This window comes from Abrus precatorius, unplaced genomic scaffold (genome assembly GCF_003935025.1).
Source record: "Abrus precatorius isolate BTA unplaced genomic scaffold, Abrus_2018 Scaffold8, whole genome shotgun sequence".
NCBI classification, from domain to species: domain Eukaryota; kingdom Viridiplantae; phylum Streptophyta; class Magnoliopsida; order Fabales; family Fabaceae; genus Abrus; species Abrus precatorius.
Genome location: NW_020874428.1, coordinates 30,380,410 through 30,405,633, shown reverse-complemented (window position 1 = coordinate 30,405,633; position 25,224 = coordinate 30,380,410). Strand labels below are relative to the sequence as shown.

At 33.6% G+C, this 25,224-nt stretch overlaps 4 protein-coding genes across 4 annotated transcripts; 2 read left to right on the top strand and 2 right to left on the bottom strand.

Annotated features, from left to right (window-relative positions):
- Window positions 1–1,931: 1,931 nt before the first annotated feature.
- Window positions 1,932–4,498, top strand: LOC113846014 (epoxide hydrolase A-like). The gene is made up of 3 exons (XM_027473807.1): window positions 1,932–2,554; window positions 2,918–3,159; window positions 3,870–4,498. Exons 1-3 carry the CDS (start codon window positions 2,084–2,086, stop codon window positions 4,114–4,116), a joined length of 960 nt encoding a protein of 319 aa, XP_027329608.1. The 5' UTR covers window positions 1,932–2,083; the 3' UTR covers window positions 4,117–4,498.
- LOC113846015 (probable acylpyruvase FAHD1, mitochondrial) lies at window positions 4,102–7,674 on the bottom strand. Its single transcript, XM_027473808.1, has 7 exons — window positions 7,443–7,674; window positions 7,170–7,335; window positions 7,014–7,066; window positions 6,428–6,490; window positions 5,936–5,986; window positions 5,697–5,814; window positions 4,102–5,066 (listed from the first exon to the last, which is right to left on the bottom strand). The coding sequence occupies exons 1-7, from the start codon at window positions 7,548–7,550 to the stop codon at window positions 4,951–4,953; spliced, it is 675 nt and encodes a 224-aa protein (XP_027329609.1). The 5' UTR covers window positions 7,551–7,674; the 3' UTR covers window positions 4,102–4,950.
- An 806-nt stretch (window positions 7,675–8,480) lies between these two features.
- On the bottom strand, window positions 8,481–13,302 carry LOC113847331 (lipoamide acyltransferase component of branched-chain alpha-keto acid dehydrogenase complex, mitochondrial). The gene is made up of 8 exons (XM_027476354.1): window positions 12,908–13,302; window positions 12,585–12,728; window positions 12,151–12,276; window positions 11,132–11,583; window positions 10,629–10,876; window positions 10,011–10,099; window positions 9,255–9,482; window positions 8,481–8,778 (listed from the first exon to the last, which is right to left on the bottom strand). Exons 1-8 carry the CDS (start codon window positions 13,064–13,066, stop codon window positions 8,665–8,667), a joined length of 1,560 nt encoding a protein of 519 aa, XP_027332155.1. The 5' UTR covers window positions 13,067–13,302; the 3' UTR covers window positions 8,481–8,664.
- Window positions 13,303–19,729: 6,427 nt separating this feature from the next.
- On the top strand, window positions 19,730–21,410 carry LOC113874679 (protein DETOXIFICATION 55-like). The gene is made up of 2 exons (XM_027512891.1): window positions 19,730–19,777; window positions 19,932–21,410. The coding sequence occupies exons 1-2, from the start codon at window positions 19,730–19,732 to the stop codon at window positions 21,408–21,410; spliced, it is 1,527 nt and encodes a 508-aa protein (XP_027368692.1).
- Window positions 21,411–25,224: the final 3,814 nt, after the last annotated feature.

Below are 25,224 nucleotides of genomic sequence, written 5' to 3'. Positions count from 1 at the left end.
TTTGTTCAAATGACCTGTCTGCCCTTATCTCTCAAATCCTCAAAAAATATCGAAAGTTTTATTTTTAATTATCAAAATCAATCTCGTATGCATTTTATTTTTAACTGTTTATATGAAAATAGTATAAAAAATATTATTTTTTATGCAATTATTTGAAATAATAATAATTTTGTAATTGAATTTTTTTTTAAAAAATGGCCTCCAGACTTGTTTGTTTTCTTTAATTTTCGCGTTGAAATATTGTCTGGCTTGTTTGGATTGGGCGTGAGTTAATGACGTGGTGTTGTTAAAGAGAGGTAGCAGATATATTTCCTTACGTGATGAAAGTATGGAACTGTGGAAATGTGTTGCGCCAAAGGCATTGGTCAATACATGTTTGCTTACCTCAAATGATATCCCACTTTATACGTTTCAATAATTAATTTTGAATGCATTATGCCACTGACCAATTTGTTTGGACTCTATATCACAACCCTTTTGCTCTTTCTTCCTTAACCATTGTCATCTTCCAAACACTTTCCTTGTTTCTGCTCCTTTCCTACGGATTCAACCTATCAAGACCAGAGATTTGTAAACTAATAATGCAATCCTAGATTATTAATTATTAATTAGATATTCTATTGTAGTTAATCGATGATTAATTGCCATAATTAAATTAGTTAATTTTTTTCTTACTAAACTTAACTTGGATGCACCAAATTTAGTTAAAACAGGAAAGAAACACAAAATAAAAGCATGGAGTATCATACAAACTTATAAAGTATTTAATAATTTATTCATTTCTACAAAAATTAGTCTTAAAATAAAAAAATGCTTATTTTAAAAATAACAAGTAGAATAAAATGAAATGTATTTCCTAAAAGAATAAATATAATATTTGCTTATATTTTTGGTAAAAAGAAAAGTATTATGAAGTGAAGTATACGAATGAAGTTGGTCACTTCATCTATCTCTCTCACACAGGCACAGCAGAAGTTGCGGGATCCAATGGAGGAGAGGCTCGTCCTCACCTGGGGTTTTGACCGATTCTTTCTTTTACAATTTGTTCTTATATTTTAGAGCCTTTTCATCCATACCCTGCTTACCTTGTTTTATTTTATCCTTTTTCATTTATATTAATTATTTATTTTTATGAATACGACGTAACTTTTTAATTAAAAGAAATATGTATTTTTCTTTCCTATATTTCTCGACTGTCTTCAAATACTGGCCCTCTTTTCAAGCTAAGCCCAACTGTGTGGTTGCTTTGCCTTGTTTGAGTTGAATACACAACATTGACCGAAAACAGTTGTATACATAATTTGTCAAGGCAAACCCATTCCCATTCACACTTCTTCCAGGTAGAGGCGTCCTAAATAAACAAATGGTAGTTGCAATAAAATGTTACCTATAACGTTGAAGGTTCGAATCTTGAATTTGTTATTTTATAGAGTGCTTTATCGTACTACTTATGCGTACGTGAATGTAAGGTTAAGGATAAAGAAAAAGGTTTTTTATTAAATGAATTTTTATATTCCTAAAGAGCTTTTTAAAGACACTTTTTCCAAAATTTTAAAAGTTGTCTTAAATTCATCTCTAAAAATTTAAATTAATAAAATCTTAAATTTAATGAGTGACAAAACATGTCAACAGATAAAAACACATTAAAGGTATTAAATAAAAGTTGATGATATTAGTTAATGTGTTTAGAAAAGGTTAAAAGTAAAATAAGGAAGGAAGATGAAAACAGTAATCACTGTTTGATAGTTTACAGTTGGCGCTGTGACTGAGCTTCACTCTCCAAAAGGGGCAACTGGCCGACAAAACGTGATTAACGTATGCATAGCATACATTACACTGAATTGAGAAACTGATTTAACATTATGACCCACACAAAGCAGAAGCGACACGTTAAGAACAGAAATTAATAACCAGATACTCATTATCTCAATAACTAAATTAAGTAAAGAATAACACAAAGCAAAAGAAGCACACTGCCTTTATTCTATTCCTTGTCTTCGTAATGCTTTGAAACAAGCTAATTCATCAATTCTTTCCTATATAATCTCAAACACATTAACTAAAAATTCCATCGATCTTAAACATGGAGGGTGTAGAACACCGAACAGTGAATGTGAACGGCGTAAACATGCACATAGCTGAGAAGGGTCACGGCCCATTCATACTCTTCATCCATGGCTTCCCCGACCTATGGTACACGTGGCGCCACCAGATCGTAGCTCTCGCTTCCCTCGGTTACCGCTGCGTGGCGCCCGACCTCCGAGGCTTCGGCGACACCGACGCGCCACCCACACCCACCGCCTACACCAGCCTCCACGTCGTCGGCGACATCATCGGACTCCTCGACGCCGTAGCCGGCGGCGAAGAGAAGGTGTTCGTGGTTGGTCATGACTGGGGTGCCCTCACTGCTTGGTATCTTTCCCTCTATCGCCCCGAACGAATCAGAGCTCTCGTTAACTTGAGCGTCGTTTTCACTCCACGAAACCCCCAAAGAAAACCCCTTGAAACCTTAAGAGCAGTCTATGGAAATGACTATTATATCTGCAGATTTCAGGTTTGATCCAGCTTTTGTGTGTGTCTGCTTTCTGTTATCTGTGTTTGGTTTGGTTCTAACTGTCTATTAAGTTATTGCTGTTGATGTGGACCACTAATCACCTAGTTTATTATTCTCTCTCTTTATGTTTATATATAATATATAAAATGTTTTTATACTCTTCTAGGTTTTACATGAATCATAGTTATGGTAGACCTTAACATTAACTTTATTTTGAAGAGTGTAATAAACTGCACGTGTTTGGAAAAATATAATTTTTAGGTCCCAAAACATGGTTCAAGTAGAAGTGAAAATAAGTTGAATTTGTGATGGGGCAAATCATGTTTTGCTAAGTGGTTATGTTGCTGAACTGCATTATTACAGGAGTGTGGAGATATAGAAGCTGAGTTTGAGGAGATTGGAACTGAAAGAGTGCTGAAGGAATTCCTGACGTACCGGAACCCTGGTCCACTTTATCTACCTAAAGGGAAAGGGTTTGGACACCCATTTGATTCTCCCATAGTGTTGCCCTCATGGCTATCTGAAGAAGAATGTAACTACTATGCCACCAAATATGAGAAGACTGGCTTCACAGGGGGTTTGAACTACTACAGAAATTTGGATCTGTATGTTTATCCTTCAGCTCTTTCCCTATAAAATGTTAGCTAGGTGACACAACTTAACTGCATTAACTATCATGCATTTTTCATGAAAATAAAATGACAGGTGTGAAAAGTAAGAGGAGTACACAGATTTTGGTCATGGCCTAAACAATTTATCCAATTTTAATGGCTTTTAATACTTTATTTGTGAGAATCTATTGTAGAATTTGACTTCTCTAAAGTGAAAAAATAATGTATATTGATCTGGCCGAACCTTCACAATTTAAAGACCCACCAGGTCTGTAGTTGAAAGTATGACGATGGTGATGCTAGCTTAGCAAGATAGAGAAAGTGAGGATACCTACAAAGATATTTTAGTGCTCAACTTAATATGTGTACCAGTAGAGTAATAGTATAGGAGAGAGAAAGTCTATTGGTTAAATTGAGATCAGGAAATTCATGTGTTTGGAAAAATTAAATTTGAAATACAAGATACATGTATTATGAAATTCAGATTCGGGAAATTCATCATGTTTTCTCCAAATATTGTTTATTTTTCTATTCAAATAAACATATGTTGAGGAAAGTGTCGGTGAAATCAATTTTATAGTTTTTTTTTTTTCTAAACCATAATATCCTTCATAAAAGGCAAGGAGTTTTATAGTTTATATACTCCCTTTTTCCTTTCCTAATCAAAACTAATATTTTTTTATTGGTTCCCTTTGCATATGTAGAAACTGGGAGCTCACTGCTCCGTGGACTGGTGCTCAAGTCAAAGTTCCAGTTAAGTTTATTGTGGGTGATCTTGACCTTACCTATAATGCACCGGGCACGAAGGATTACATTCACAAAGGTGGGTTCAAGAAAAATGTGCCGCTTTTGGAGGATGTAGTAGTAATTGAAGGGTCAGGGCACTTCCTCCATCAAGAAAGGGCTAATGAGATCAACAAACACATCCACGATTTCTTTCAAAAATTCTAATTTGCTCTGGATGCCTTCTTCTTGTTAGGCATGCATGCTTCCCTTTGTTCTTGCTCTATTGCATCTTTGTCCTTCAGTTCCTGCTTTGTGTGCGTATTTGCTAAAGTGCGTATGCATGTATATCTACACAACTCTTTGAGGCTTATGTTTTATTGAGAGTGATACGAGTACTTTGGTTTGTTGGAGATGAAAGAAGCTTATTTCCCACGCACTGAAATGTTTACCACTCAAGCTCATGGGTAAAGGAGTGGAAACAATTAAACATATCGCATGTCCTTTAACCACAAAATTTTCTAAAATCCTTCTCTCCACTAGACAATATAATAACTGAAGACGTTTACATCTTCCAATTCAAGGTAACAAATGGAAAAAGTTTTTCCTGCACTAACCTTTCTTTCCCTGCTGTTGCTTTCATAACACAGTTAAAATAATGATCTTGGTTGTTTCTTTTTACGGTAATGTCATACTTTTCCACCGTTATAATTGCATGTGTGTCATAAAAATTGCTGCTTATGTAGCACTATAGTTATAGTTATGGCTTCGTCAGAAATTCAAGTGACCTCTAGACCTTTTATTGAACGGATCCATGAGCTCCATCACAATCGTTAATTTCCGATTTCCATAGTATAGAATATTATCATTTTCATGACAAGAACCTAAAATAGCACTCCCTCCAAGATCCATAGTATACTGATTCAATGACCATAATTAGAGAACAAACTGATAAGTGGTGTATCGACTCTAAACTCTAAATAAAAACCTAAGGTGTCCCCCTCTTTGTTTCCACTTGGCAAGAGATCTCTGCTGCAGAATTGAAGTCCCCTCGTGCGTTTATCAAGAACTTCCTAGCTTTTTCCTTTTTTCAACATTAAACTGTACGTCCACAAGGCCAGTAATACCCGCAGTAATTGTTTGACCCTCTTTCACAGGGCCAACACCCGGGGGAGTGCCTGCACATCATTTGAAACTGTTAGGCAGGAAAGAGTCTCAAAAGATTTCCCTATTTTATGTGCCTAGTGTTATTCCTGCAATGCATGCATTTTATTTAGTGTCCGTTTGTTTTACATGATCCAATAAATATCTATGGCTAAATTAATTTTGGGACATATCCCAATACTCAACGGTTTAAAATTATTTCTATCAAAATCAATTATAATTAATTTTAAAACAAACACGCCCTTAATCTATAAATGAACCTACTGAAGGGCAACATAAGTCCACAAATTAGGCTGGAAGTGAGTCAAGTTGATTTCTGAGCCTAGCTCAAGCTTGGAAATTTGGCATAAGCTTGACGTACTTCAAACTCAGGCACCATTTGAGCTTAATGAACCAATATTGAGCCTTATATTAATTAAATATTTTGGTTTCAATTGGTTAGGCTCAAATTTCAAATAACTAAAACCAATATTTTTTACATGTATTCAATTAGTAAATAATTCAGTCAAATTAGAAAAAGAATTAAATGTTAATATATATTAAGCTGTACCGTTAGTATTATTTCTAAAAATTGTGTATATATTTAATATAGTGAGCCAGCTCATGAGCTAATGAATGAAACATGTAGAAGTTCAACAAAATACCAGTTAGTATGACATCTCCTTCAAACAATGTCATGACAGAGCTTATGTGACTAATTAGAAATGGGATCTTAAAGATCATGTCCTTGGTTGAGCCCTTTTGCCGAATTTCCTCATCTACCTACATCAAAGTAAATTCATTCATCTGCAAACCATTCAGGTTTCCAATGCATCACTGCAGTAATGCACAATCAATGTTATCAGAACCAAGAGATAACAAAATAAGTATTTTTATCTCAAACCTTTAACCATAATTCTAGGTCATCAGGGTTTGGCACTGTAGTCTTGGGTAGCTGCATAAAATTAAAAGAAAAAAATACTACACTTAATATAGCTTATAATATAAGTAGATGAACAAAACAATGTCTATCATGACACATTCATTACTTGCAGAATTTTAAATTTCACCCAGAAGAAAAATGGGTATTATTGAATTAAGGACCTACAGTATTATATGCATAGGAAGTTGGTATAGGTTCATTTATTGCAAAATCTCCATATCACAATTTTAGTAGCAATAAAATAGATTACTTTCAAATCACATGTGCCAGGGTAATGCAAGTACACAGAATAATTTCCTCATAAAGTTTATCAATGGCTGAAATTTGTATAGTCATTCTCTGTAGTTCTTGACTCCTTAATACTATCCAGGACCAAGCAAATTCATTTCTCTAACATTACATTTATAAAATAGTTTCAGTATACAATAACCATCATAGTGTACAATTTCTTACAATAGAACTAATCGGGGTGAAAGTGTCCTGGCCTTTTGCCAAAGTCCATGGAAGACCTGCAGACTAACAGTACAGTAAAAAGAAAACATCAATGATTAGATCATGGAAATTTCATATCTAAATTGCATATTTAAGATTATTTGAGCAGAAAAACATAACACATACCAAAATCTTGGGAGTTAACACAAATCATTCATTTTGTTTACATCCCGAAAGTCTAACCAATTTTTTTACAGCGATTTTTTTTTATGGGGCCAAGGGGGGATTATTTTCTTTTTGGTGCTCGGTGAAAATGATTTTCGGAAAACATTTCCCACTCCTGTTAATTGTCAATACACATTAAACAGTCCCCCCCCCCCACCCACCCACACACACACTTCATCCTCCTGAGTTCATAATTAAGTCATACAAGGGCGAAGGAACTACTTATTATTGGTGTTTCAAAAAGTAATTGAGCACATATTCACAAATGCTAAAACGTTTTTTAAGCTATTGAGGCTTCAAATCAAACTGCTGCTAACTTTAACGTTTGGCTAATGCTAGAAGCTGATGTCCATGTTATCTACGGGAAATGGGAAAAAGTTACCTTAGCAGCAGCTTGAAGGTCCCTGGCAGTCATATCCAAAGCCAGCGCATAACCTGCAATACCAAAATGTATATCAATTATTTATCTTTACTTGTCAATTAGCATAACAAAAATATATTAAATCAATTGAAAGGGTAAGACGAATGAATTTGTTACCGGCAACGTAATCCATGGCAGAAGATTCGGGCACGTCACGAGCTTTCTTGGCGATGACGACGGCGAGCTCAACCTCATGATGCAGAGAACCCTCGTTGTGTGGGATTTGGATGGTTCCACCGTTTTTCAAATAAGACGACGTCGGTTTGAGAAACAACACTGGCTCCTGGAAATCACAAAACACCTCCATCAGTCTCAGTCCCATCCACGCTTACAATTTTCAATTTGGAATGGGAATTTTATGGGGTGTGCGTAGAGAGAGAGAGAGAGTACTTTGGGAACGGCGTTGCCTAGTTCTTTAGCGTGAGCGGCGTAGTTTCTGCCAACAGCGACGATCTTGGTGCTCAACTCCAGAAGCTTCTGACAAGCTGCAGTTGCCATTTCCTCCTCTTCTTCTTCTTCCCCTTTGCGGTTCTATAGTTTCTTCCACGATCTCAATTAAGGTTGTTTGTTTGATTTATAGATGTTTTCAAAGGCAAGCTATTTTCTCCTGCGCCTAAACCATTGTTTCAATACCTCACTTTGTTTTGGACAAAGAGTGAAATGGATCAAAGAGATGAAAAAACATAACAAAAAGAAAAGAGATGCAATAATTAAAATAAAAGATTAAGGTATAATATATATATATATATATATATATATATATATATATATTATTTATATTGATTTAAATAAAAAATTATTATTATTATTCATTTAGATGAGTGGAAGAAAATTATTAAAAAAATTATATAATTATTGATTATATGATTTTGTTTAATATAAATATATCTATTGTTATTATTATTATTATATGATTTTAGTTAGATTTAAAAATTTAATTTATAAAAAATAGCATAAATTTTTTTATAACGTTAATTAATTAAAATATACAGAATAATTTAATTATTAAAAAATTAATTAAAATATACAGAATAATTTAATTATTAAAAAATTAATTATTTTTTGCATATATGTAAACTTATGATTAAATGAGAATATATATATATAAGAGCTCGTATTTAAAAAATTTTATTGTTTTCCTTTATAAATATTAGATAAAATCTCACCAATTCAAAGTTTATCCAAAAAAGAGAAATATAAATCTTAAACATTACTTTCCATCTTAATATTTACTTATTTACTAATATAAAAAGATACATTTTCTTATTTTTTTGCGAAGAACAAATGAAGTATTCATACAAACACATTGTCGAGTTTGCTAAGTATATTATATTTTTTGTGTGTGTGATTAGTTGAAAGGAAAGGAAAATTGTTAGTGAATTGGAATCCTACAATTTTTAGTTAACGTAGTGAATTTCTCGATTTAATGTCCACTTTTCAATTTCAGAATATGACGAGGACATTTGTTGATCAGAATAATTACGATAAATTTTGAGATCTTCATTTTGATCAATTTTAAATGCTCTGGTTCATAAATTTCTTATTGTGGTCAATATAAAGATTAACCACCTAAATTACAATTTCAGTAATTGTCCCTCCATGTAATCAAATTTCATCTCAAATGCAGCGTGAGGAGCTCCGGGTTTTCAATTAATTGTTTCCACTCGTTGCAAAATCTTGCAACGGTTGCTCCGTCCAAGACTCTATGATCTGCACCAATATTAACCTGGATGCAGAAGAAACAAATCAGAAAGTGCTGTTTATTTCATCTTCTAACCCATTAAAAATAATAATAATGCATAATATTTGATTAATAAATATATTATAGTTTATTAAAAATTTTGGCATTCATAGTTCAAACGTGTGCTTACTTTGTCATCAACCTATGAACTGCTCTGTTTAATGCAAGTTCAACCTATGCATCTAAGTTATCTAACTTATGCCATGAAGTCAGTGAAGACAATCGAACTACACAAGCTGAATTTGCAGTAACCGCTATGAAGTTCTTTCCATTGGCAAAACTAGGGGGATCCTCTAAAATCGCTTTGTATTTTTACTTCATTAAATCACAAACTAAGCAGTTATTTATAAAGTGAACACGTTATGCCATGAAGAACCATTGCAGATTATTGTAGTTTATCTATAAATATGTGTTTTTTCAGTTGTTCATGTAGTTTACCAATGCAACTATGCAAGACTTACAGTCATGAGCGATGCAGGATACACACTTTCATCGTCAGCAAACCGTGGAACTTTCTGAATTCGACCAATGGCAATAATGGAGACTTCAGGCAGATTGATAATTGGGGAACCAAACTTTCCACCAATAGCGCCAATGTTGCTTAAAGTAATAGTCCCACCAGATATATCTTCAGAAGATAACTTGTTATTTGATGCCAAATCTTGTAACCTTGCCAGCTCTTTGGTTATCTTTGTAATAATGAAAATTAAATTAATAAGAACAGGCACAAGAATATATCCAATTGAAATGTGAGGCATATCGTCCTTAATCTAGCTCAACACAATATACACACGGGAATGCTATGCAAACAGAAGATTTTCACCAAATACAAAAACAACCTGGCCTCATCCCTAAATCTGAAATCAAATCATTGATAAAAGCAAGGGTGTCTGAGAAAGCCGAATGAGAAGTTGGCTGCCTTTTTCCCAAGCAAGAAGTCTTATAAAATAGCCTCTTCATTTCTTCTCTAATGAGAAACAACTTTGAGAAAACCAATAATTTCATTCAAACCAGAAACTTATGTAAAGAATTAAAGTATATTTTTTCTAGCAATTCAAATCATAAATTTATCTTCATAGCCCTGAAAGTAAACAGCAAGAATGGGGACTGAGCATGCACTTCAACAGTTCAACTAAAACAAGAACGGATGAATAAAGCACAATTATCAACGTGCATATACAATAACAATCAAGCTTTTTCCCATTTTGTAAACCAACCTCCAGTATGGAAAGTGACTGAACATTTTTAATGTTTGGCACAACTAGACCATGTGGTGTCGCCATGGCAATTCCAATGTTGTGAGAACCTATGGCAAAATAAATCGTTGAATTAATATCCACTAGATATCAGTAAACACAAACTGGAAAAAGGTTCAACATCAAGCACCTTTTTGAGCCCACTACTAACATGAGAACAATATCAAAACATATTACGCAAGGAAACTATGAAACATTATCCTTGTGAATTCCACAATCAAAAACACTGCCTCAAACTCTATGGGATACACTAGATGAAGAAAATAATTCTCAAAGACTTGCACCATGTGCCAGGAATCAATATGCATACAAACACAGTAGATGAATTTGAAGGTTATTTTGAGCATATAGAAGGGAGCTACCATAAAACCAGAGAGAGAAGTGGCTAATGGGAGCAACCTCTTTCACCTCATGATAATTTTTTTAAGCTTTTAAAGTAATTGTTTTTTTTTTCCTTTAATTCATACTTTTCACTAAGAAATAACCTTATATTCATTCTACAAAAATTTAAGCACATTCAAGCTTCAAAGGTAAGCAAAACTATATCAATGGTTCATAGATTATGTCTAATAAACAAACCTTTGAGGGTAACCTCCAATGCATCATCTTTGAAGCAACTATTCATAAAAGGGTACTTATTGAGGGCCATGGATAGTGATTTGATTAATATTGGAAGGAATGTGTACTTGACATCAGGATAAGGGTTATTTTTCTGAAACGATGTTTTAAGCTTCACTAGGGCATTACAGTTCATCTCATCTACATAATGGAAGTGAGGTACTTTGACAGCCAGTGACATTGACTTTACCATTGCTCTTTGGAATCCCCTACAAAAAGAAAAGGAAAGAAAATACCATTAACTTTTCCGTGACCTAGTTCTTTCTAATTCAAGTTCTAGAACTGAGAGTAAAGCAAAACACCATAAACTACTGCAGCACTGAAGTTCATCAAAACTTTTACATTTACATAAATAGTTTGTCGCAAAAAAACTTTGGCAGGTTGAGTAATTGATATTCGTCACCATCTCATAAGAAAAAGGAAAAATCGGAAGGATTTAAATTCTTGTTTGCATCCAATTTTACCTAAGGGGAAGTATCGTGTCCTCAGAGAGCCTATCATATTTAGCTGTGACATCACTGTTGTATCCTTCTGCTTCCTGCAGCTGTTCACCAGAATCAGCTTGCAAGGTAGTAGATGGATTTTCAGTGAGATCTTTCTTGACAGCAAAGTTGAGGACATCTTCTTTCAAAACCCTTCCATCTTTTCCAGTTCCACTGATTTCATTTACATCTATACCATGCTGCTTTGCTAGATTCCTTACAGCAGGTGTTGATAGAACTCCAGTTTGTCTCCCTTTTTCAAGATTAGAATCCAGTGACTTAGCCTTTTCTGAGTTGCAAATTGTTGTAGGAAATGCAGACTCATTTACCAATGTCTGATCAGATTCAGGTGGCATTGCATTTTCTGAATCACCGAGAGTCACTGAAGAAAACGCTGGCTCATCAACTAGTATCTTTAAAAGGGTTTCTCCAACCTGCAATTTTACCCAACAGAAGCTCAAAGATATTTGTCGACTCATATCACATAACCAAATCATTATTGTAAGATTTAAATTGTTAAAACATTCATATATTCCCCAGTTATTGCTGCTTTTGAAGACCTCAGGCAGGTTCCATTTGTATTTGCAACATAAATGTGGTAGACAAAACCATGTCCATATGTCATGCTCTTATGTAATCACAGAGAGACAGCTCAGGAATTTAAATGGTAAATGAGTGCCAAGACTCAGGTGTCAGCTATTAAGGGTATTTTTCTCGTCTATTAGTGGCCTATCTAATCCTAAGCATCTACAGCTTATCAAATATTTCACCTTTGAACAATATTCTGGAAAAACATGAGTCAAAATATTAATGAATGTGCTTCACATGAATCTAAGTCACATATAACTTTTTCATCATTTATATAACTAAAATATAGGGAACTGTCCCAACCATCAATATAGCTCTACCACTTCTTACACCAATGCACTCTAAACAATTTCCAAATTCCAAAGTATCATCTTAGTGAACCATATCCAACAACAGAGGATTTCACATCTCACCTTCACAATATCACCAGGAACGTAGAGAATGTTAGAAATTTTTCCTTTGTAGCGGCTTGTAATTTCTATGGTAGCTTTGTCGCTTTGAACTTCACAAAGGGGTTGAAAGTCTTCCACATAATCCCCCTGCCCCCATAGCAAATAATTCAGAAAAATTAGAATAAAAAGATGTCTACGCAGAATGGAACAGAGTAACTCTCAACAACTTTAGTACAAAAAACTACAACTGAATTTGCAAAACGCTGAATGTTTTCGCAAATCAACAGTCAGCAGCGCCACTTTTTAATTGGAAAAAAGAGCGCCAATATATAAACCCTTTGAAGTTCTTCTTCTTCTTGGCACGGAAGGAAGCTTTTTTACATTTTGAAGCATAGAACGATAAGAACAACACAACAGGCTGGTTCACACATCACAAGAGCAATGAATTCACTCACCTCTTGAACATACCATTTGAGAAGCTCACATTCTGCAATACCTTCACCGGTTTGTGCCAACGGAACGTCCACTATCTTCCCCGCGGGAAGCTCCAACACAGGTTGAGTAGAAAAGCAGTATCTGTTGAAACACACAGAATCGAACTACAAACAGAATCGAAATTCAATCGACGCGAAACAGTGAAACAACTTATCGCAAATCCACACACATAAATCAAAGATGTTAAAAAATATATATGTATTTTCGAATTAGTTATTATGCCACCGCCGATTAAAAGTTAGTAACACGAGATTGAGATGTATTGAAGTCGAAGGGGACTCACAATCAGATGGGAAGGAGCATTAGCTTTGGCGAGGACAAAAGGGGAGGAACAACCAGAAACAGAAGCAGAAGCAGAAGCAGAAAAGAAGGTCTGAAATGAAGGGAGGAATCGCCGAGCGGAGATCAAAATTCTCCTCTGCAATATGCGGCTGCACAGCATCTTGCAACGCCCAAACCAGAGAAGAGGGAAAATGTGGTTAAATTTATTTATCTATTTATTTATTTATTTATTTGTTATCTGTTTGTGGTTTGCGATGATGAATGAATAAAGGATATACAATTGCGTTTGGAAATGGAACAATGGTGAGTTGCTTTTCAGATCAGAGATTCAGACAGAGATGGGGCTTTGGAGGGAGTGCTTTGCATGCTGACCGGTCACAATGTACTTCTTCCCTCAAACATTACGTGGTTGGATAAGGACTAATTATAATATACTCGTTTATCACTTGTCTCCTTTTCATTTTCCTAACTATTATTCAAGCCAATGAATTCAAATATATATAGTTTTAACATTATTAAATTATGCTTTTTAATACTTTTTAGCTCCAATATGCTGCTACTCATCATAAAATAAAGGTTTGCTAATAACGTGTTATTAACAAAGACTCAACCTTAAAAATATTGCGTTAATCTAATTTGTAAACAATTTTACGTAATCACAACTACTCAACTGGTTCCTAAGAAATTTCATTAAAAGTGGATATTCACCAAACTGTAAATTTTGGACGATTTCATGAAAATTCAAACTCACGACCTCAGAAAAAACATTTTCCTCCAAATGCTCAAGTATTTTATAATCCATATTAACTTCCTCACTTTTTGGTTCGAACTTCCTCAGTTTCAAACAAGTACCATTGGAATGTTTTTTGGGCTATTTCTAAACATGAGCTGAGTTTGATATTCTATAAGCAAGGTAACACCATGGCCCATGTTACTCTCTAGTTTACATACGGAATTTACCATTGAGGCCCAAAACCTGCTTTAGGCTTGAGATGACGGCCCAAATGGTGGTAGGGTGGTCAGTATTGATTTTTTTTTATAACCCAAAAAAGAAAAGAAAATTGACTATCGTTTTCCTATTTTATTGTCTTTCTTTGTTTCTCTTCCCTTGCTCTCAAGAATAATATTTCATATCAATATCTATCGTGCATGGATCAAAATTTTTGTACTTGCATATTGATAGATTGTGTTTGATTTAATTTCTTCCCCCCCCCCCCCCCAAAGTTGTAGTCCAATTAATGTATTTGTCCCCTTCACCCAAAAACTTATAAATCAAGTTGTGTTTTATTCTGACAGTGTTTGCTTGGAAAATGATGGAAAGTTCGGGTTTATGTCAAGTCGCTCACATGGTCTTGAAACCAGGCCCCAGGAACCAATACTTCACATGATTAGCTGCCCACTTTCTATATCAATGTTCATCCTCTCCTTTTCCTTTTTTTGATTTCAACTTCCATTTTTAGATGTGAGTTTGGTCACTATCCCTGGTCTTGTAGTGCATTTCATTGCCATTCCTTTCTTATTGATCAACATACAAATAATTAGAAATATAAATCAGTGAAGTAGAATTTGCAAGATTTTGTCTTGTGCAAGCCGAAAGGGGAAGGGGCAAATAAATTGCATTACAAAATATCAAGCCTTTTTTTTTTCTGACAGAATAATAAATTGCAACTGTTATACCTGTGTTAAGTTAAAAATCATGCCTGGTCAATTCAAAGATGAAGCAAATTCAATATTCCATGTTTCAACGTTGTAATTAGGGGATGGGAATATTGCAGGTTTGTCTTTTCTCTCTTTAACTTTGACTACCCCAATCTATTAGAGATAAAAAAAATTTAATACTTGATCCCATTTTTATCTAAATTAGGGAAACTGTCATTTGTTCCACACTTTTTTTTTCTTGGGATACGATTTTAAATTTTTATCAAACAAATTTTAATTCAAATAATACATAAAATTAAACGTTACAATTCATTCAAAAATAGTAAATTTAAGAATCAAACATATGTTATAACCAAATAACTTCATAATTTAATAATTATTACAATTAAATTATTATCAGGACAAGGTTATCGAACATGCTTTTTTTCTTCTGCCGTGTCTAATTCCACATATTAAAAAGGCTTTATTTTTACTTAGTTTACATATCTTTTTCTTATGATTAAAAACAATCACCACATGTGCAACTACTTTAGATTCGTGAAGTTTATTTAACGCTACAGCCAACAAATATTATCATTTTGAATTTTAGCTATGTTATATTCTCCTACATTATTCTGTTATTAATTATCTCAATATGTTATAAAAAAAATATATCAAATAAAAATAAATATTAACAGAAGATAGTAATTAGTGATCATAATTAAATTATTGTGACACTGGTCTCAAAAGATAATAACTAAATTTACCATGGCAAATCGGTAGACCTAATTTGCACATATACGTGGCCATAGGGTACGTATGTAGCTTTCTAATCTCCTTTTACTCGACAATCCTCTTTTGTATGGCACCCAAGGCAAGAGCAGACCAAACAATGTGGATGATCTATTTATGGAGAATATTCCCACGACCATTTTCTCCCATATTAGACTCCCTTTCATAGCTTTTGCAAAACTATTGTAACAAAGAGTGAATTAGGGATGCATTTAGTAGCAATGTAAGATCGACAAAATCTCTTCATGGGGTGTGGTTCTCTAATTTTAACTTACTAAGTGTTGGTGTGAACCTAAATCAAGAGTAGTATGACTTTGTCATAATTTTTTAATTGAAAAATATCAAGATAGGCTCTGATAGATGATTTTACATATAATAACGTATTTCTTTAGTCGAGGAAATATTTTCTATTTATGTTAGCTCGTTTAAATATAGCTAGTGGGAGAAAAACACCATACATAAATAAATACATTTAACGAGTTAATGGGTTTAGATTTAAATATATTTTTATCTTTAAAAATATATTATTTTTATTTAGATTGTTCAATATTTAAATCCTATAATTAATGTTTAAACTTTAAAAATTATAAAATTTATATATTTTTAGTTTTAATGAAGAATTAAAATTGATTATTGTTGTTGATCATAAAAATAATAAAAATAAAAACGGTGATATTTTTAAGACAGTATATATCTTAATCTTTAGACTGCATAATGGGATAGCTCCATCGATCTGTAATGTAATTGATCGTAAGTTAGATTGAAATGTCTCTCCTTAGTCTTTACCAAATCCTGAAGCGATTCAGTTTAACCGTGAAATGATGATAGAAACGTCCTCACTCCTTGTCACTCATGGCACGGAGAAAACACAAAGGCGTCGGTTGTTCTAATTTTTCCATAGCTGATGGGACCAAAGGTATCAGATTCAGTGCATGGAACTATGTATTCGAAAACAATGGTGTTATGACACTGAGATGCGTTATATCACTCCGTACTATATAACCCTCGCAGCATAATAATGCTTTGACTTAGGTATAAAATCGCATCTTAATTTGATATTGTAGATAAATAGTTGACAGATGTGCAAATTGTCGACAAGATTAAGTGCGGGGTTCGTTGTTGGTGATTAGGATTCTGGACATTAATTTGGTGCAACTAGATTGCACATGCATGGTTCCATATAAGTGCGACATGAAGATATAACAGTTAATCTGTAATACATTAATTAGCATGCCATCCGTGTTGGGTTTTTCCGTTTTTGAAGTTTCAAGTTTCACATTATTAGGGTTGGAAAAGGTTGAGATTTCGGATATAAATAAGCCTTTATTTATTGGATTAAAATAACATGCTTCTAGCTAGTTGGTAAAATTAAGTCAAGCCTCTTGGCGCAACGTTTGATAATGGATGGTAAGTGGTAACGGGTAACTTTGATTCAAGTAGGTATTAGATGGTTAATCAATGGTCTAAATCATGAGATTTAAAAGAACATGTGCATGCGGCTAATTTGAAGCGAATGGATCATCAAACATGGTCAACCCCAATTGAAAGGGCGAAAAGGATACATATGACTAGCCATGCAGCTTATAGGCAAGACATGCTTTCGTTATTTGTCAATTTCTCGACTTCACCCACCGCCCACGTTCTCACTATGATGAGTGCATTTGTGGAAAGCCACCTTTAATTTTGATATGGAGTGAAAAATTCTAAGGCTCTCTCATGGCAAGAGAAATTTGCGGTTCCATTTCACTGTGTACCACATCAATTGTATGAGTTGTTATTGTCTCTCATTTTAATTATATTTGGAAAAATTATTCTTTGATATTTTATTGAGCAAAAAACAGAGAAAATATATTAAAAAATAAATATAGTTATTATATCTACGTGGAGTATATATTCGAGATGAAAAACATTCAATGATATGAATTTATATATTAAAATTTCTAATTTAAACTTTGGCATTTAACACCCCCCCCCCCCCAAGGGAATGAAACAGGAAGAGAGTTTCTTTTGCTCTTAAAAGTATATACTAGTCATGTCGATGGTAGGTTTCTGGCTTTGTCCCAAAAAGCCAAAAACACAGGGTAGGGGGGACATATGACATATTGGAGTTTCAAGTTAGGTATAAAAACTTTTCTTAACAAGGCATGCTTGTGTGCTCCAATAGGAAAATTTTGTGGATGAAACAGTTCTGTGTGATTTTGAATATATAAATAAAATAATGGCGAAAACACGTGGTTGAAAGCAATTTTTGCTTACAATACAATCTAATTTTCGACTCTCTTTTCTGATGTGGAGTGAAGGCCCCAAAATCCTAATGCTGTTAGTTTCGAAGGCCCTACTACCGATTACTTACTGAAGTGACCTCACACTAGCAAATTATAAAAAATGATTAACAGAAAAATATATATTTTGCAAAACTTTACTTTACTTTACTTCCCTTTTTTTAACCTTTTGTACTTCAATCATGCTTTAGAATACTTGTTTTGGTATAGGATTCAACTACGATTCTACTATTTACAAATAAAAATTTATCTATAATGGTAAAAAAGTTGAATTGAGATTATTTGTGTACCCTGACACTGAAGAAAATTTTAACCTAATAGTTGGTGTTGCGAATGTTAAGAGTAAATTATCTTCTACTTGATATACCAAAATCAGTCTCTGTCTAATGCGACAATTAATTAGAGATATTATGTCAGACAAGAACATGTATGAACATGTTAAGTGGCATTTATATACGAGTAGTCTAACTCAAGAAAATATTAGCAAAATTAGTTATGTATTATAAAATAATTTAATAAACAATTCAAAATAACTGACTAATTACAACAATATAAAAATAAATACAAGGATAAAAAAGTAAAATTTTAATTGAAAATATCAAAACACCCAAGATATTTTTTGTCCTTTATAAAATACCGAATAAGATACTATTAAGCATGCAAGTAGCGAGACATATTACTTCTCAAATCTTAGTGTATGATTGCATGAGAACTATTGAACAATAGTCAGCACCCAAAATACACAAAAATGAACTAAGTAGATCTACAATAGCAATAGTCTCGCTCACATGCACAATAATATCTTCCTTTCAGAAAGAGATGATAAAATTTCTGGTAATACAGCATATATATGCAGTTTTTATCTGACAGATGCTTCTATATATTTGGAAAAATGACAAAGTACAGGGTTTGAGTTTGCGGCAGTCTTCCGTGCTTTCACTACTGCAGCACTACTCGCACATTCATATATCGGCCGTTAGGTATTTGGATTCTGTTCTACACTATTCACAACAAGGAGTAACTTGTCCCATCCAACATGTTCAATGCGAATTTGAATACCATCTATGTGACCTTTTATGAATGTGGCATAACCAGGTCCCAAAGTAATCGAGAAAATATCTTGGTTTTTGGTTCCGATATAGTAGATATATGTGCAGTAGAAAAAGAACGGGAATTCATATGGGGAGTCATGATCTAATTTTACTGCCACAAATTTGCAAATGTTTGAACTTATAAAAACTAACAAAAACTATTATCGCAAACAAGGAACGTCATGGGTAAATTGAAGGCAACTCGATCTAGGCATTTCAAACTTCAAAGTCTATTACAATAGTGTTTGACAGGGAATTTTAGTTGTCAACATCACGGGAAGGGATTATATATGTACTTGATGGGGAGGTCTTTTAGTTGGGATGTAAATTCAGTGTAAGGTCAGTCATAATTCTAAGTTACTTTTCGGAATGCAGTCTTTATTATTCTGTTATTGATAGGGAAGAAATATTACTTAGAGGATCGGTTGTTTCCCGTAGTTGTGAGGACATCACTGATAAATGTTTTTTTTTAACAATTTTAGGGAATAATTTTAATCGTTTTTTTATGTAGTTTTGAGATGTAAAGATATAAAAATAATAATAAAATAATTGCATAAAATATCACATATAGTATTAATTTTTAGTTATTCAAATAACAAAATCAATATTAAAAGATTTCTAATTAACATTTCCCTTTTCTATATACACTTAATTCAAGATTGTGGTACCAACAAAATATTTTGAAACTACTGTTAGTTGTTCTTTGGGTTTATTTTCGTTGAGAGATGATAATATTATAGTTTTTGAGGCTGTCCATCAATGCTAACAAACGTACATGCGTAACCGACCACCTTCAAACCTTATAAAAGGGTCTTTGTGGTTACCTTCCTGATCAACCCACTTTGCTTGCTCCCTCTCCTCTCAAACTCCTGGTCCCCTCTCACTTTTGTGTTTGAAGGAGTGTTTTTTGGAGGAGAGAGGAAAAAAAAAGACACCCACCGCTATATTCTCCTTGTGTATTCTTCATAATTAACTCTCTCTCAAAACACACACAAACGAAAACTAACCAAAAGGTTTAAGATGCTTGCAGAGGAGAAATCTCAAAAGACATACCCGACAGTTGCCGAGGTACGAAACCTTACAATTCGATCCTTTCACAACCTTTCTCTCTCTTTTTCCATGATTTTCAATTTGAGCTACTGGCTACACACACACACACACACACACAAATGCACACTACTTATTACTTAATTAATTTGGTGCGCTGTGTTTTATTCATTAGGTATTGGACGAAGTAAAGAGAATGACAGACATAGGGTTGCCAATAGCAGCCATGAGCCTTGTGGGCTACATAAAAAACATGACCTTAGTTGTGTGCATGGGAAGGTTGGGAAGCATCGAGTTAGCTGGTGGTTCTTTGGCTATTGGCTTCACCAACATAACCGGTTACTCTGTCCTCTCAGGTCTAGCCATGGGCATGGAACCCCTATGCAGCCAGGCCATTGGTTTCCGAAACTTCTCCTTAGTCTCTCTCACTTTGCGCAGAACAATTTTCATGTTACTGCTATTTTCTCTCCCCATTTCTCTCTTGTGGCATAACCTCGAAACCTTCATGCTTTATCTTCACCAAAACCCTGACATAACCCAAGTAGCAAGCCTCTACTGTCGCTTCGCCATCCCAGACCTCATCGCTAATAGCTTCCTCCACCCTCTTCGTATCTATTTACGCAGTAAAGGAACAACCTGGCCACTGTTATGGTGCACGTTACTATCCATTCTTCTACACATTCCCATCATCACTATTTTAACTTTCAAACTTCACCTTGGTGTACCGGGAATTGCTATTTCATCTTTTGTCACCAATTTTAGCACCCTTTTTTTCCTTCTATTATACATTTTCTATACACGTGTCCCCAAGGAGTCTTTATATGTGCCATTATTAACACCTCGTCCCCTGTCACGAAATTTAATAACAAGTAACACTATTGCTTCGGTAGGCAAAGAATGGGGTGTGCTAATGAAATTGTCAATACAAAGTTGTCTAGCTGTTTGCTTGGAATGGTGGTGGTATGAATTCATGACAATTTCAGCAGGTTACCTTTATAACCCTCGTGTTGCTCTAGCCACGGCTGGCATAGTGATACAAACAACCTCTCTTATGTACACTTTGCCAGCAGCACTGAGTGCATCAGTGTCCACAAGAGTAGGCAATGAACTCGGGGCGGGGCAAGGTGAAAGGGCAAGGTTGTCAACAGTGGTAGCCATAGGATTAGCACTTGCAGGCTCAACTTTGGGTTTGTTGTGGACCACGGTGGGAAGGGAAAGGTGGGGGAGAGTGTTCACCAATGATAGTGAGGTGCTACAATTGACCATGGCTGTGTTACCCATAATTGGACTTTGTGAGCTAGCCAATTGTCCACAAACCACAAGCTGTGGAATCCTTAGAGGAAGTGCTAGGCCTGGTGTTGGTGCTGTTATAAATTTTTGTTCATTTTACTTGGTGGGAGCACCAGTGGCAATAGTCTTGGCCTTCGTTTGGAAACTAGGAATGGTGGGTTTGTGTTATGGGTTGCTGGCAGCGCAGATCGCATGTGTGGTGTCAATTTTTGTTGTTGTATACAAGACTGATTGGGAAAGAGAGTCGTTGAAAGCCAGAAGCTTGGTGGGAAAGAGTTCATGCGGCACATTTCCACATGCTGACCAAATTACAATGTGTGAAGAAGGTTTTGTCTTTCTCAAAGAGAACAACTCCGAAAAGTGAAGATACGTCCGATTAATATTAGTGTTAAAGAAATATACACCGAAAAGCAATCATGCATGGAAATAAATGCTCATATATAAAATAACCATACTTTTAGTGTCTGGAAAACGAGTTTTTTTCACACTCCAAATCCTACATCCTTCCCCACCGTACCCGTATATTTGTAGATTTCTACTCCGAAATTCGTGAATCTAGGGGTAGGATGTAAGATTTTACGGTGTGAGATATTATTATTGTGATTGTGCATATATATGCATTTACACAATCAATTGCGATCATGTATTTCTTTTTCCTTGCTGCCTCAATGCAAGGTCTAGCTAGATTCTGCCATGATATTCGATGTAATTGTAATGGTAATGTTATGTAAATTAAGATTGATTGATATGTCAAATTTTCTCTTTCTTCTTTTATTTGTTCAACTAAATAAACTGATCGATTTATATTCCAGCCACATGATTCAAATAGTGACTATTTATGCATCAAATTATACAAATAGTGCATAGGTATTACTCGATGGACTAATTGGCTTTAATCTTGATTTCTATATATTCCACTCAATAAAAGAATGTATGAATAGTAAAAAAATGATCAAATCTATGTTGTTTATAGAAACAATCGATTCTCCACGTCATGGTCCCTCTTTACAAAAAATAAGATAAGCAACTCACAATATATGTGCTCCAACGGTGTAAAATAAGGAAATATAATACATATGCATGTTCAACTTCACATATATATTGCTACCAGTATATCATAGTTTTATAGATAAAATTAAATTAAATCAACGGCCTTGATCTATTGATTTTCAATAATCCTTTCGAAACTATTTTTGTATGTTACAGTTTATTCTAACCAATCACAAAAATTCTATTAAATAATGATTAGGGTGACCTAAATTAATTTTCCACAAAATAAAAAATCATAAAAGCTAGCTAGATGGTTGTATAAATTAAACCTTAAAACTCCATTATACAGTTGTATAAACAACAAATCATACGAACTGAATATGATAAAAGGACATTTCTTCGCAAGATCGAAGACTTAACTAACATTTTTAAAAGATATTCCAATAGTTGAACATTCATATATCTATTTCAACTTTTTAAGTTGTATGATGAAAACGATCGATTAGGATATACAAGACTTGTTGGGTTTAATTATCTTCACTTTTTTAAAGCATGTGCTAGCATGTGTTGAAAAGCACGCATGTGCGGGGACACATGGTAAGAGGAATATCATTATGGTACACTTTCATTTAAGAAAAACTGAACTTCATTGTCTCTTTTGCCAGTTATGTGCAAGTTGTAATCTTGTGATATGTTCTTAATATGTATACACTCTGAAGAAGTGCTCTTAATATGTATACACTCTTATATTCCAATACATGCAGTGACACGTCTCTTCTTCCCCCCTATATATCACATCCCTTTGAATTTTAAATAGACTCGACGTATAGTCATATGCGAACAAGTTTGGCATAAAAGTACCAATTTGATAGGAACGGGGACCGGCATTTATCAAATAAAGAGTAAATCACTACTGAAGTCTAAATTGAATTAGGTCAACTATTTTAATTTCTAAGTATAAAATAAGTGACTTCATATAAAATTAAACTAATGAGTAAATTTTAAAACCTTAAAAAATAAAATGCTTTAGCTATATAATTTTATCAAATATGGCTTAAATGTATTTTTGCTCGCTATATGTCTCCTCCTTGAATAAATAATCATCGGTATACTTTTCATAGTAGTTCCTTAACCATGATATATCGGTATACTATGGTAGCTTTTCCTTTAACCACAAAAGAACAAATAATTAGTGGAACAACTCAACGTTGGAGTAGTCCTTCTAACTTTTTGTCCCCGTACTTAGGAAGCGGATTTTTTTTATTTATTTATTATAAAATCAAGTAATGTATATATATTACGAGAGTGTTTGAAAGAATTTTCACAAATTAAGTTTATTCAGTCTCATTTTACTATATAGGTTTATAAGTTGAAAGATTATTTAAGCTAGTTATGAAAATGATATATGATATTCTTATAAGAGGTTTTTCTATTTTTAGCTTAATCATTAGACATTGCAATAAAACTTACTAGAGTTAATTAATTTTAAGCTTTTATATTATTAACAGTTACTAATTTATTCCAGTGTTCTAATACGAATGGATAAAACATCTGAATTAATTCGTTGTTATTCTTTCCTCCTAAGTGTACACATTTGTATAAATAAAATTAATGATATATATGGTAGAAATAGTCATCGCGCATTATGATAAGATGCATAACTGACTAACATTATTATCTACTACACGTGTATAAGTCAAGCATTACCCGAAAAAATGTCAAGCTTTTTCATGAGTCAGTTGTAGTCGATTGACAGGTTAATGGGTCATTGTTAAAAACTAAAAAAAAAATATTATAATAAGTAATAAAAATATTTTTATATTAATAAAAATTAATATTTAATTTTTTTAATTTTTTAAAAAAATATTTGGATTTGATGGACCCGTCCAAATCATCATTAACTTGCATTTGATGAGCTAAGTTGACCCATCAAGTTAGGTCCATTTTCACCCCTACTCGATATGATGGATTTAGTGTGAAAATTAAGTGTGAGTGTGACTTTTTCTTTATTTTTTCACAAATATATATGCAGATTTATGTAAATAAAAAAAAAATTGTAGTGATATAATTATTTATCTTGCTAAGTTACACATAAAAGTTTAAAATACTTTGCCTCTCATTAGACTTGCGCATGTACAATTTATGCTTATCCATACAAGCTGATGAGTGGGATAACAACCAATGCCCAATGGTCACGCTTAAAATCATAGAGAATCTAAAATCTTACATAGTTATATCATGCCATTGTAAAACTAATAGCATGCCACTTGATAAAGCATATAATTTATTTTCTAGTGTTATTTTGCTTACACATACACTTACTTGATTACACTCAAATATTATATAACTAACATCATATCACTGAGATACATAATTTATTTTTATTATTATAAACAATAACTCAAGCGTTGAATGTTTTAATAGTTACACTGACCCGTTTCATCCCCAACTGTACACATTTCATTGCCATCGGAACCCCTTTCTCTAGATCTAATGAGATTGGAGAAATCCTATATCAATTACTGATGTCAAAAACATTTATTTTTACATCTATCTTTGAATATTTTCTAAATCTGTCCTTCCATCTCCTCAATCTGAGCATAGTGAAACAATACTGTTTTTCTCCTGGATTTAAACTTTTATACTTATAAAAACTCAGATAACAGAAACTCATAAATTATTATAAAACGCTTGATCAAATGCATAACTATGTAAAGTGCAAATTAGAGCATAACTGAAAAGATAATAATTAGTGTTATTATAAAGTGAAAAAGATAAAAAAAAAAAAAGTTAAAAGTTGATAAATAAATAACAAAAATAATAATAATGATGTAAATATGACATATTCACCACAAATATATAAATTCCTATTTATAAATTGTACCAATAAATTATAGGAGGAAACTGTAATTTCCAAGATCCGAGACTTGGACCGACCGAGGGGAAATTTTAAGGAGAGCATAAAAATGATCACGAGAATTGGAATCTACCTTTGTTTTCAACAAAAAGAGGCACAACATATAAAACTATGGGGCATTTCGGTCCAAATCAAATCACGAGAGGAGAAAGACGCTGTGATCGTTATTTTTGGGTCCATAAAGACGCCAAAAGTTAAACAACGATGCTTTTAGAGTTATCGCTATCTATTTTTAAACTACGTATAATGATTGGGCCTTCCCCAAAGGGAC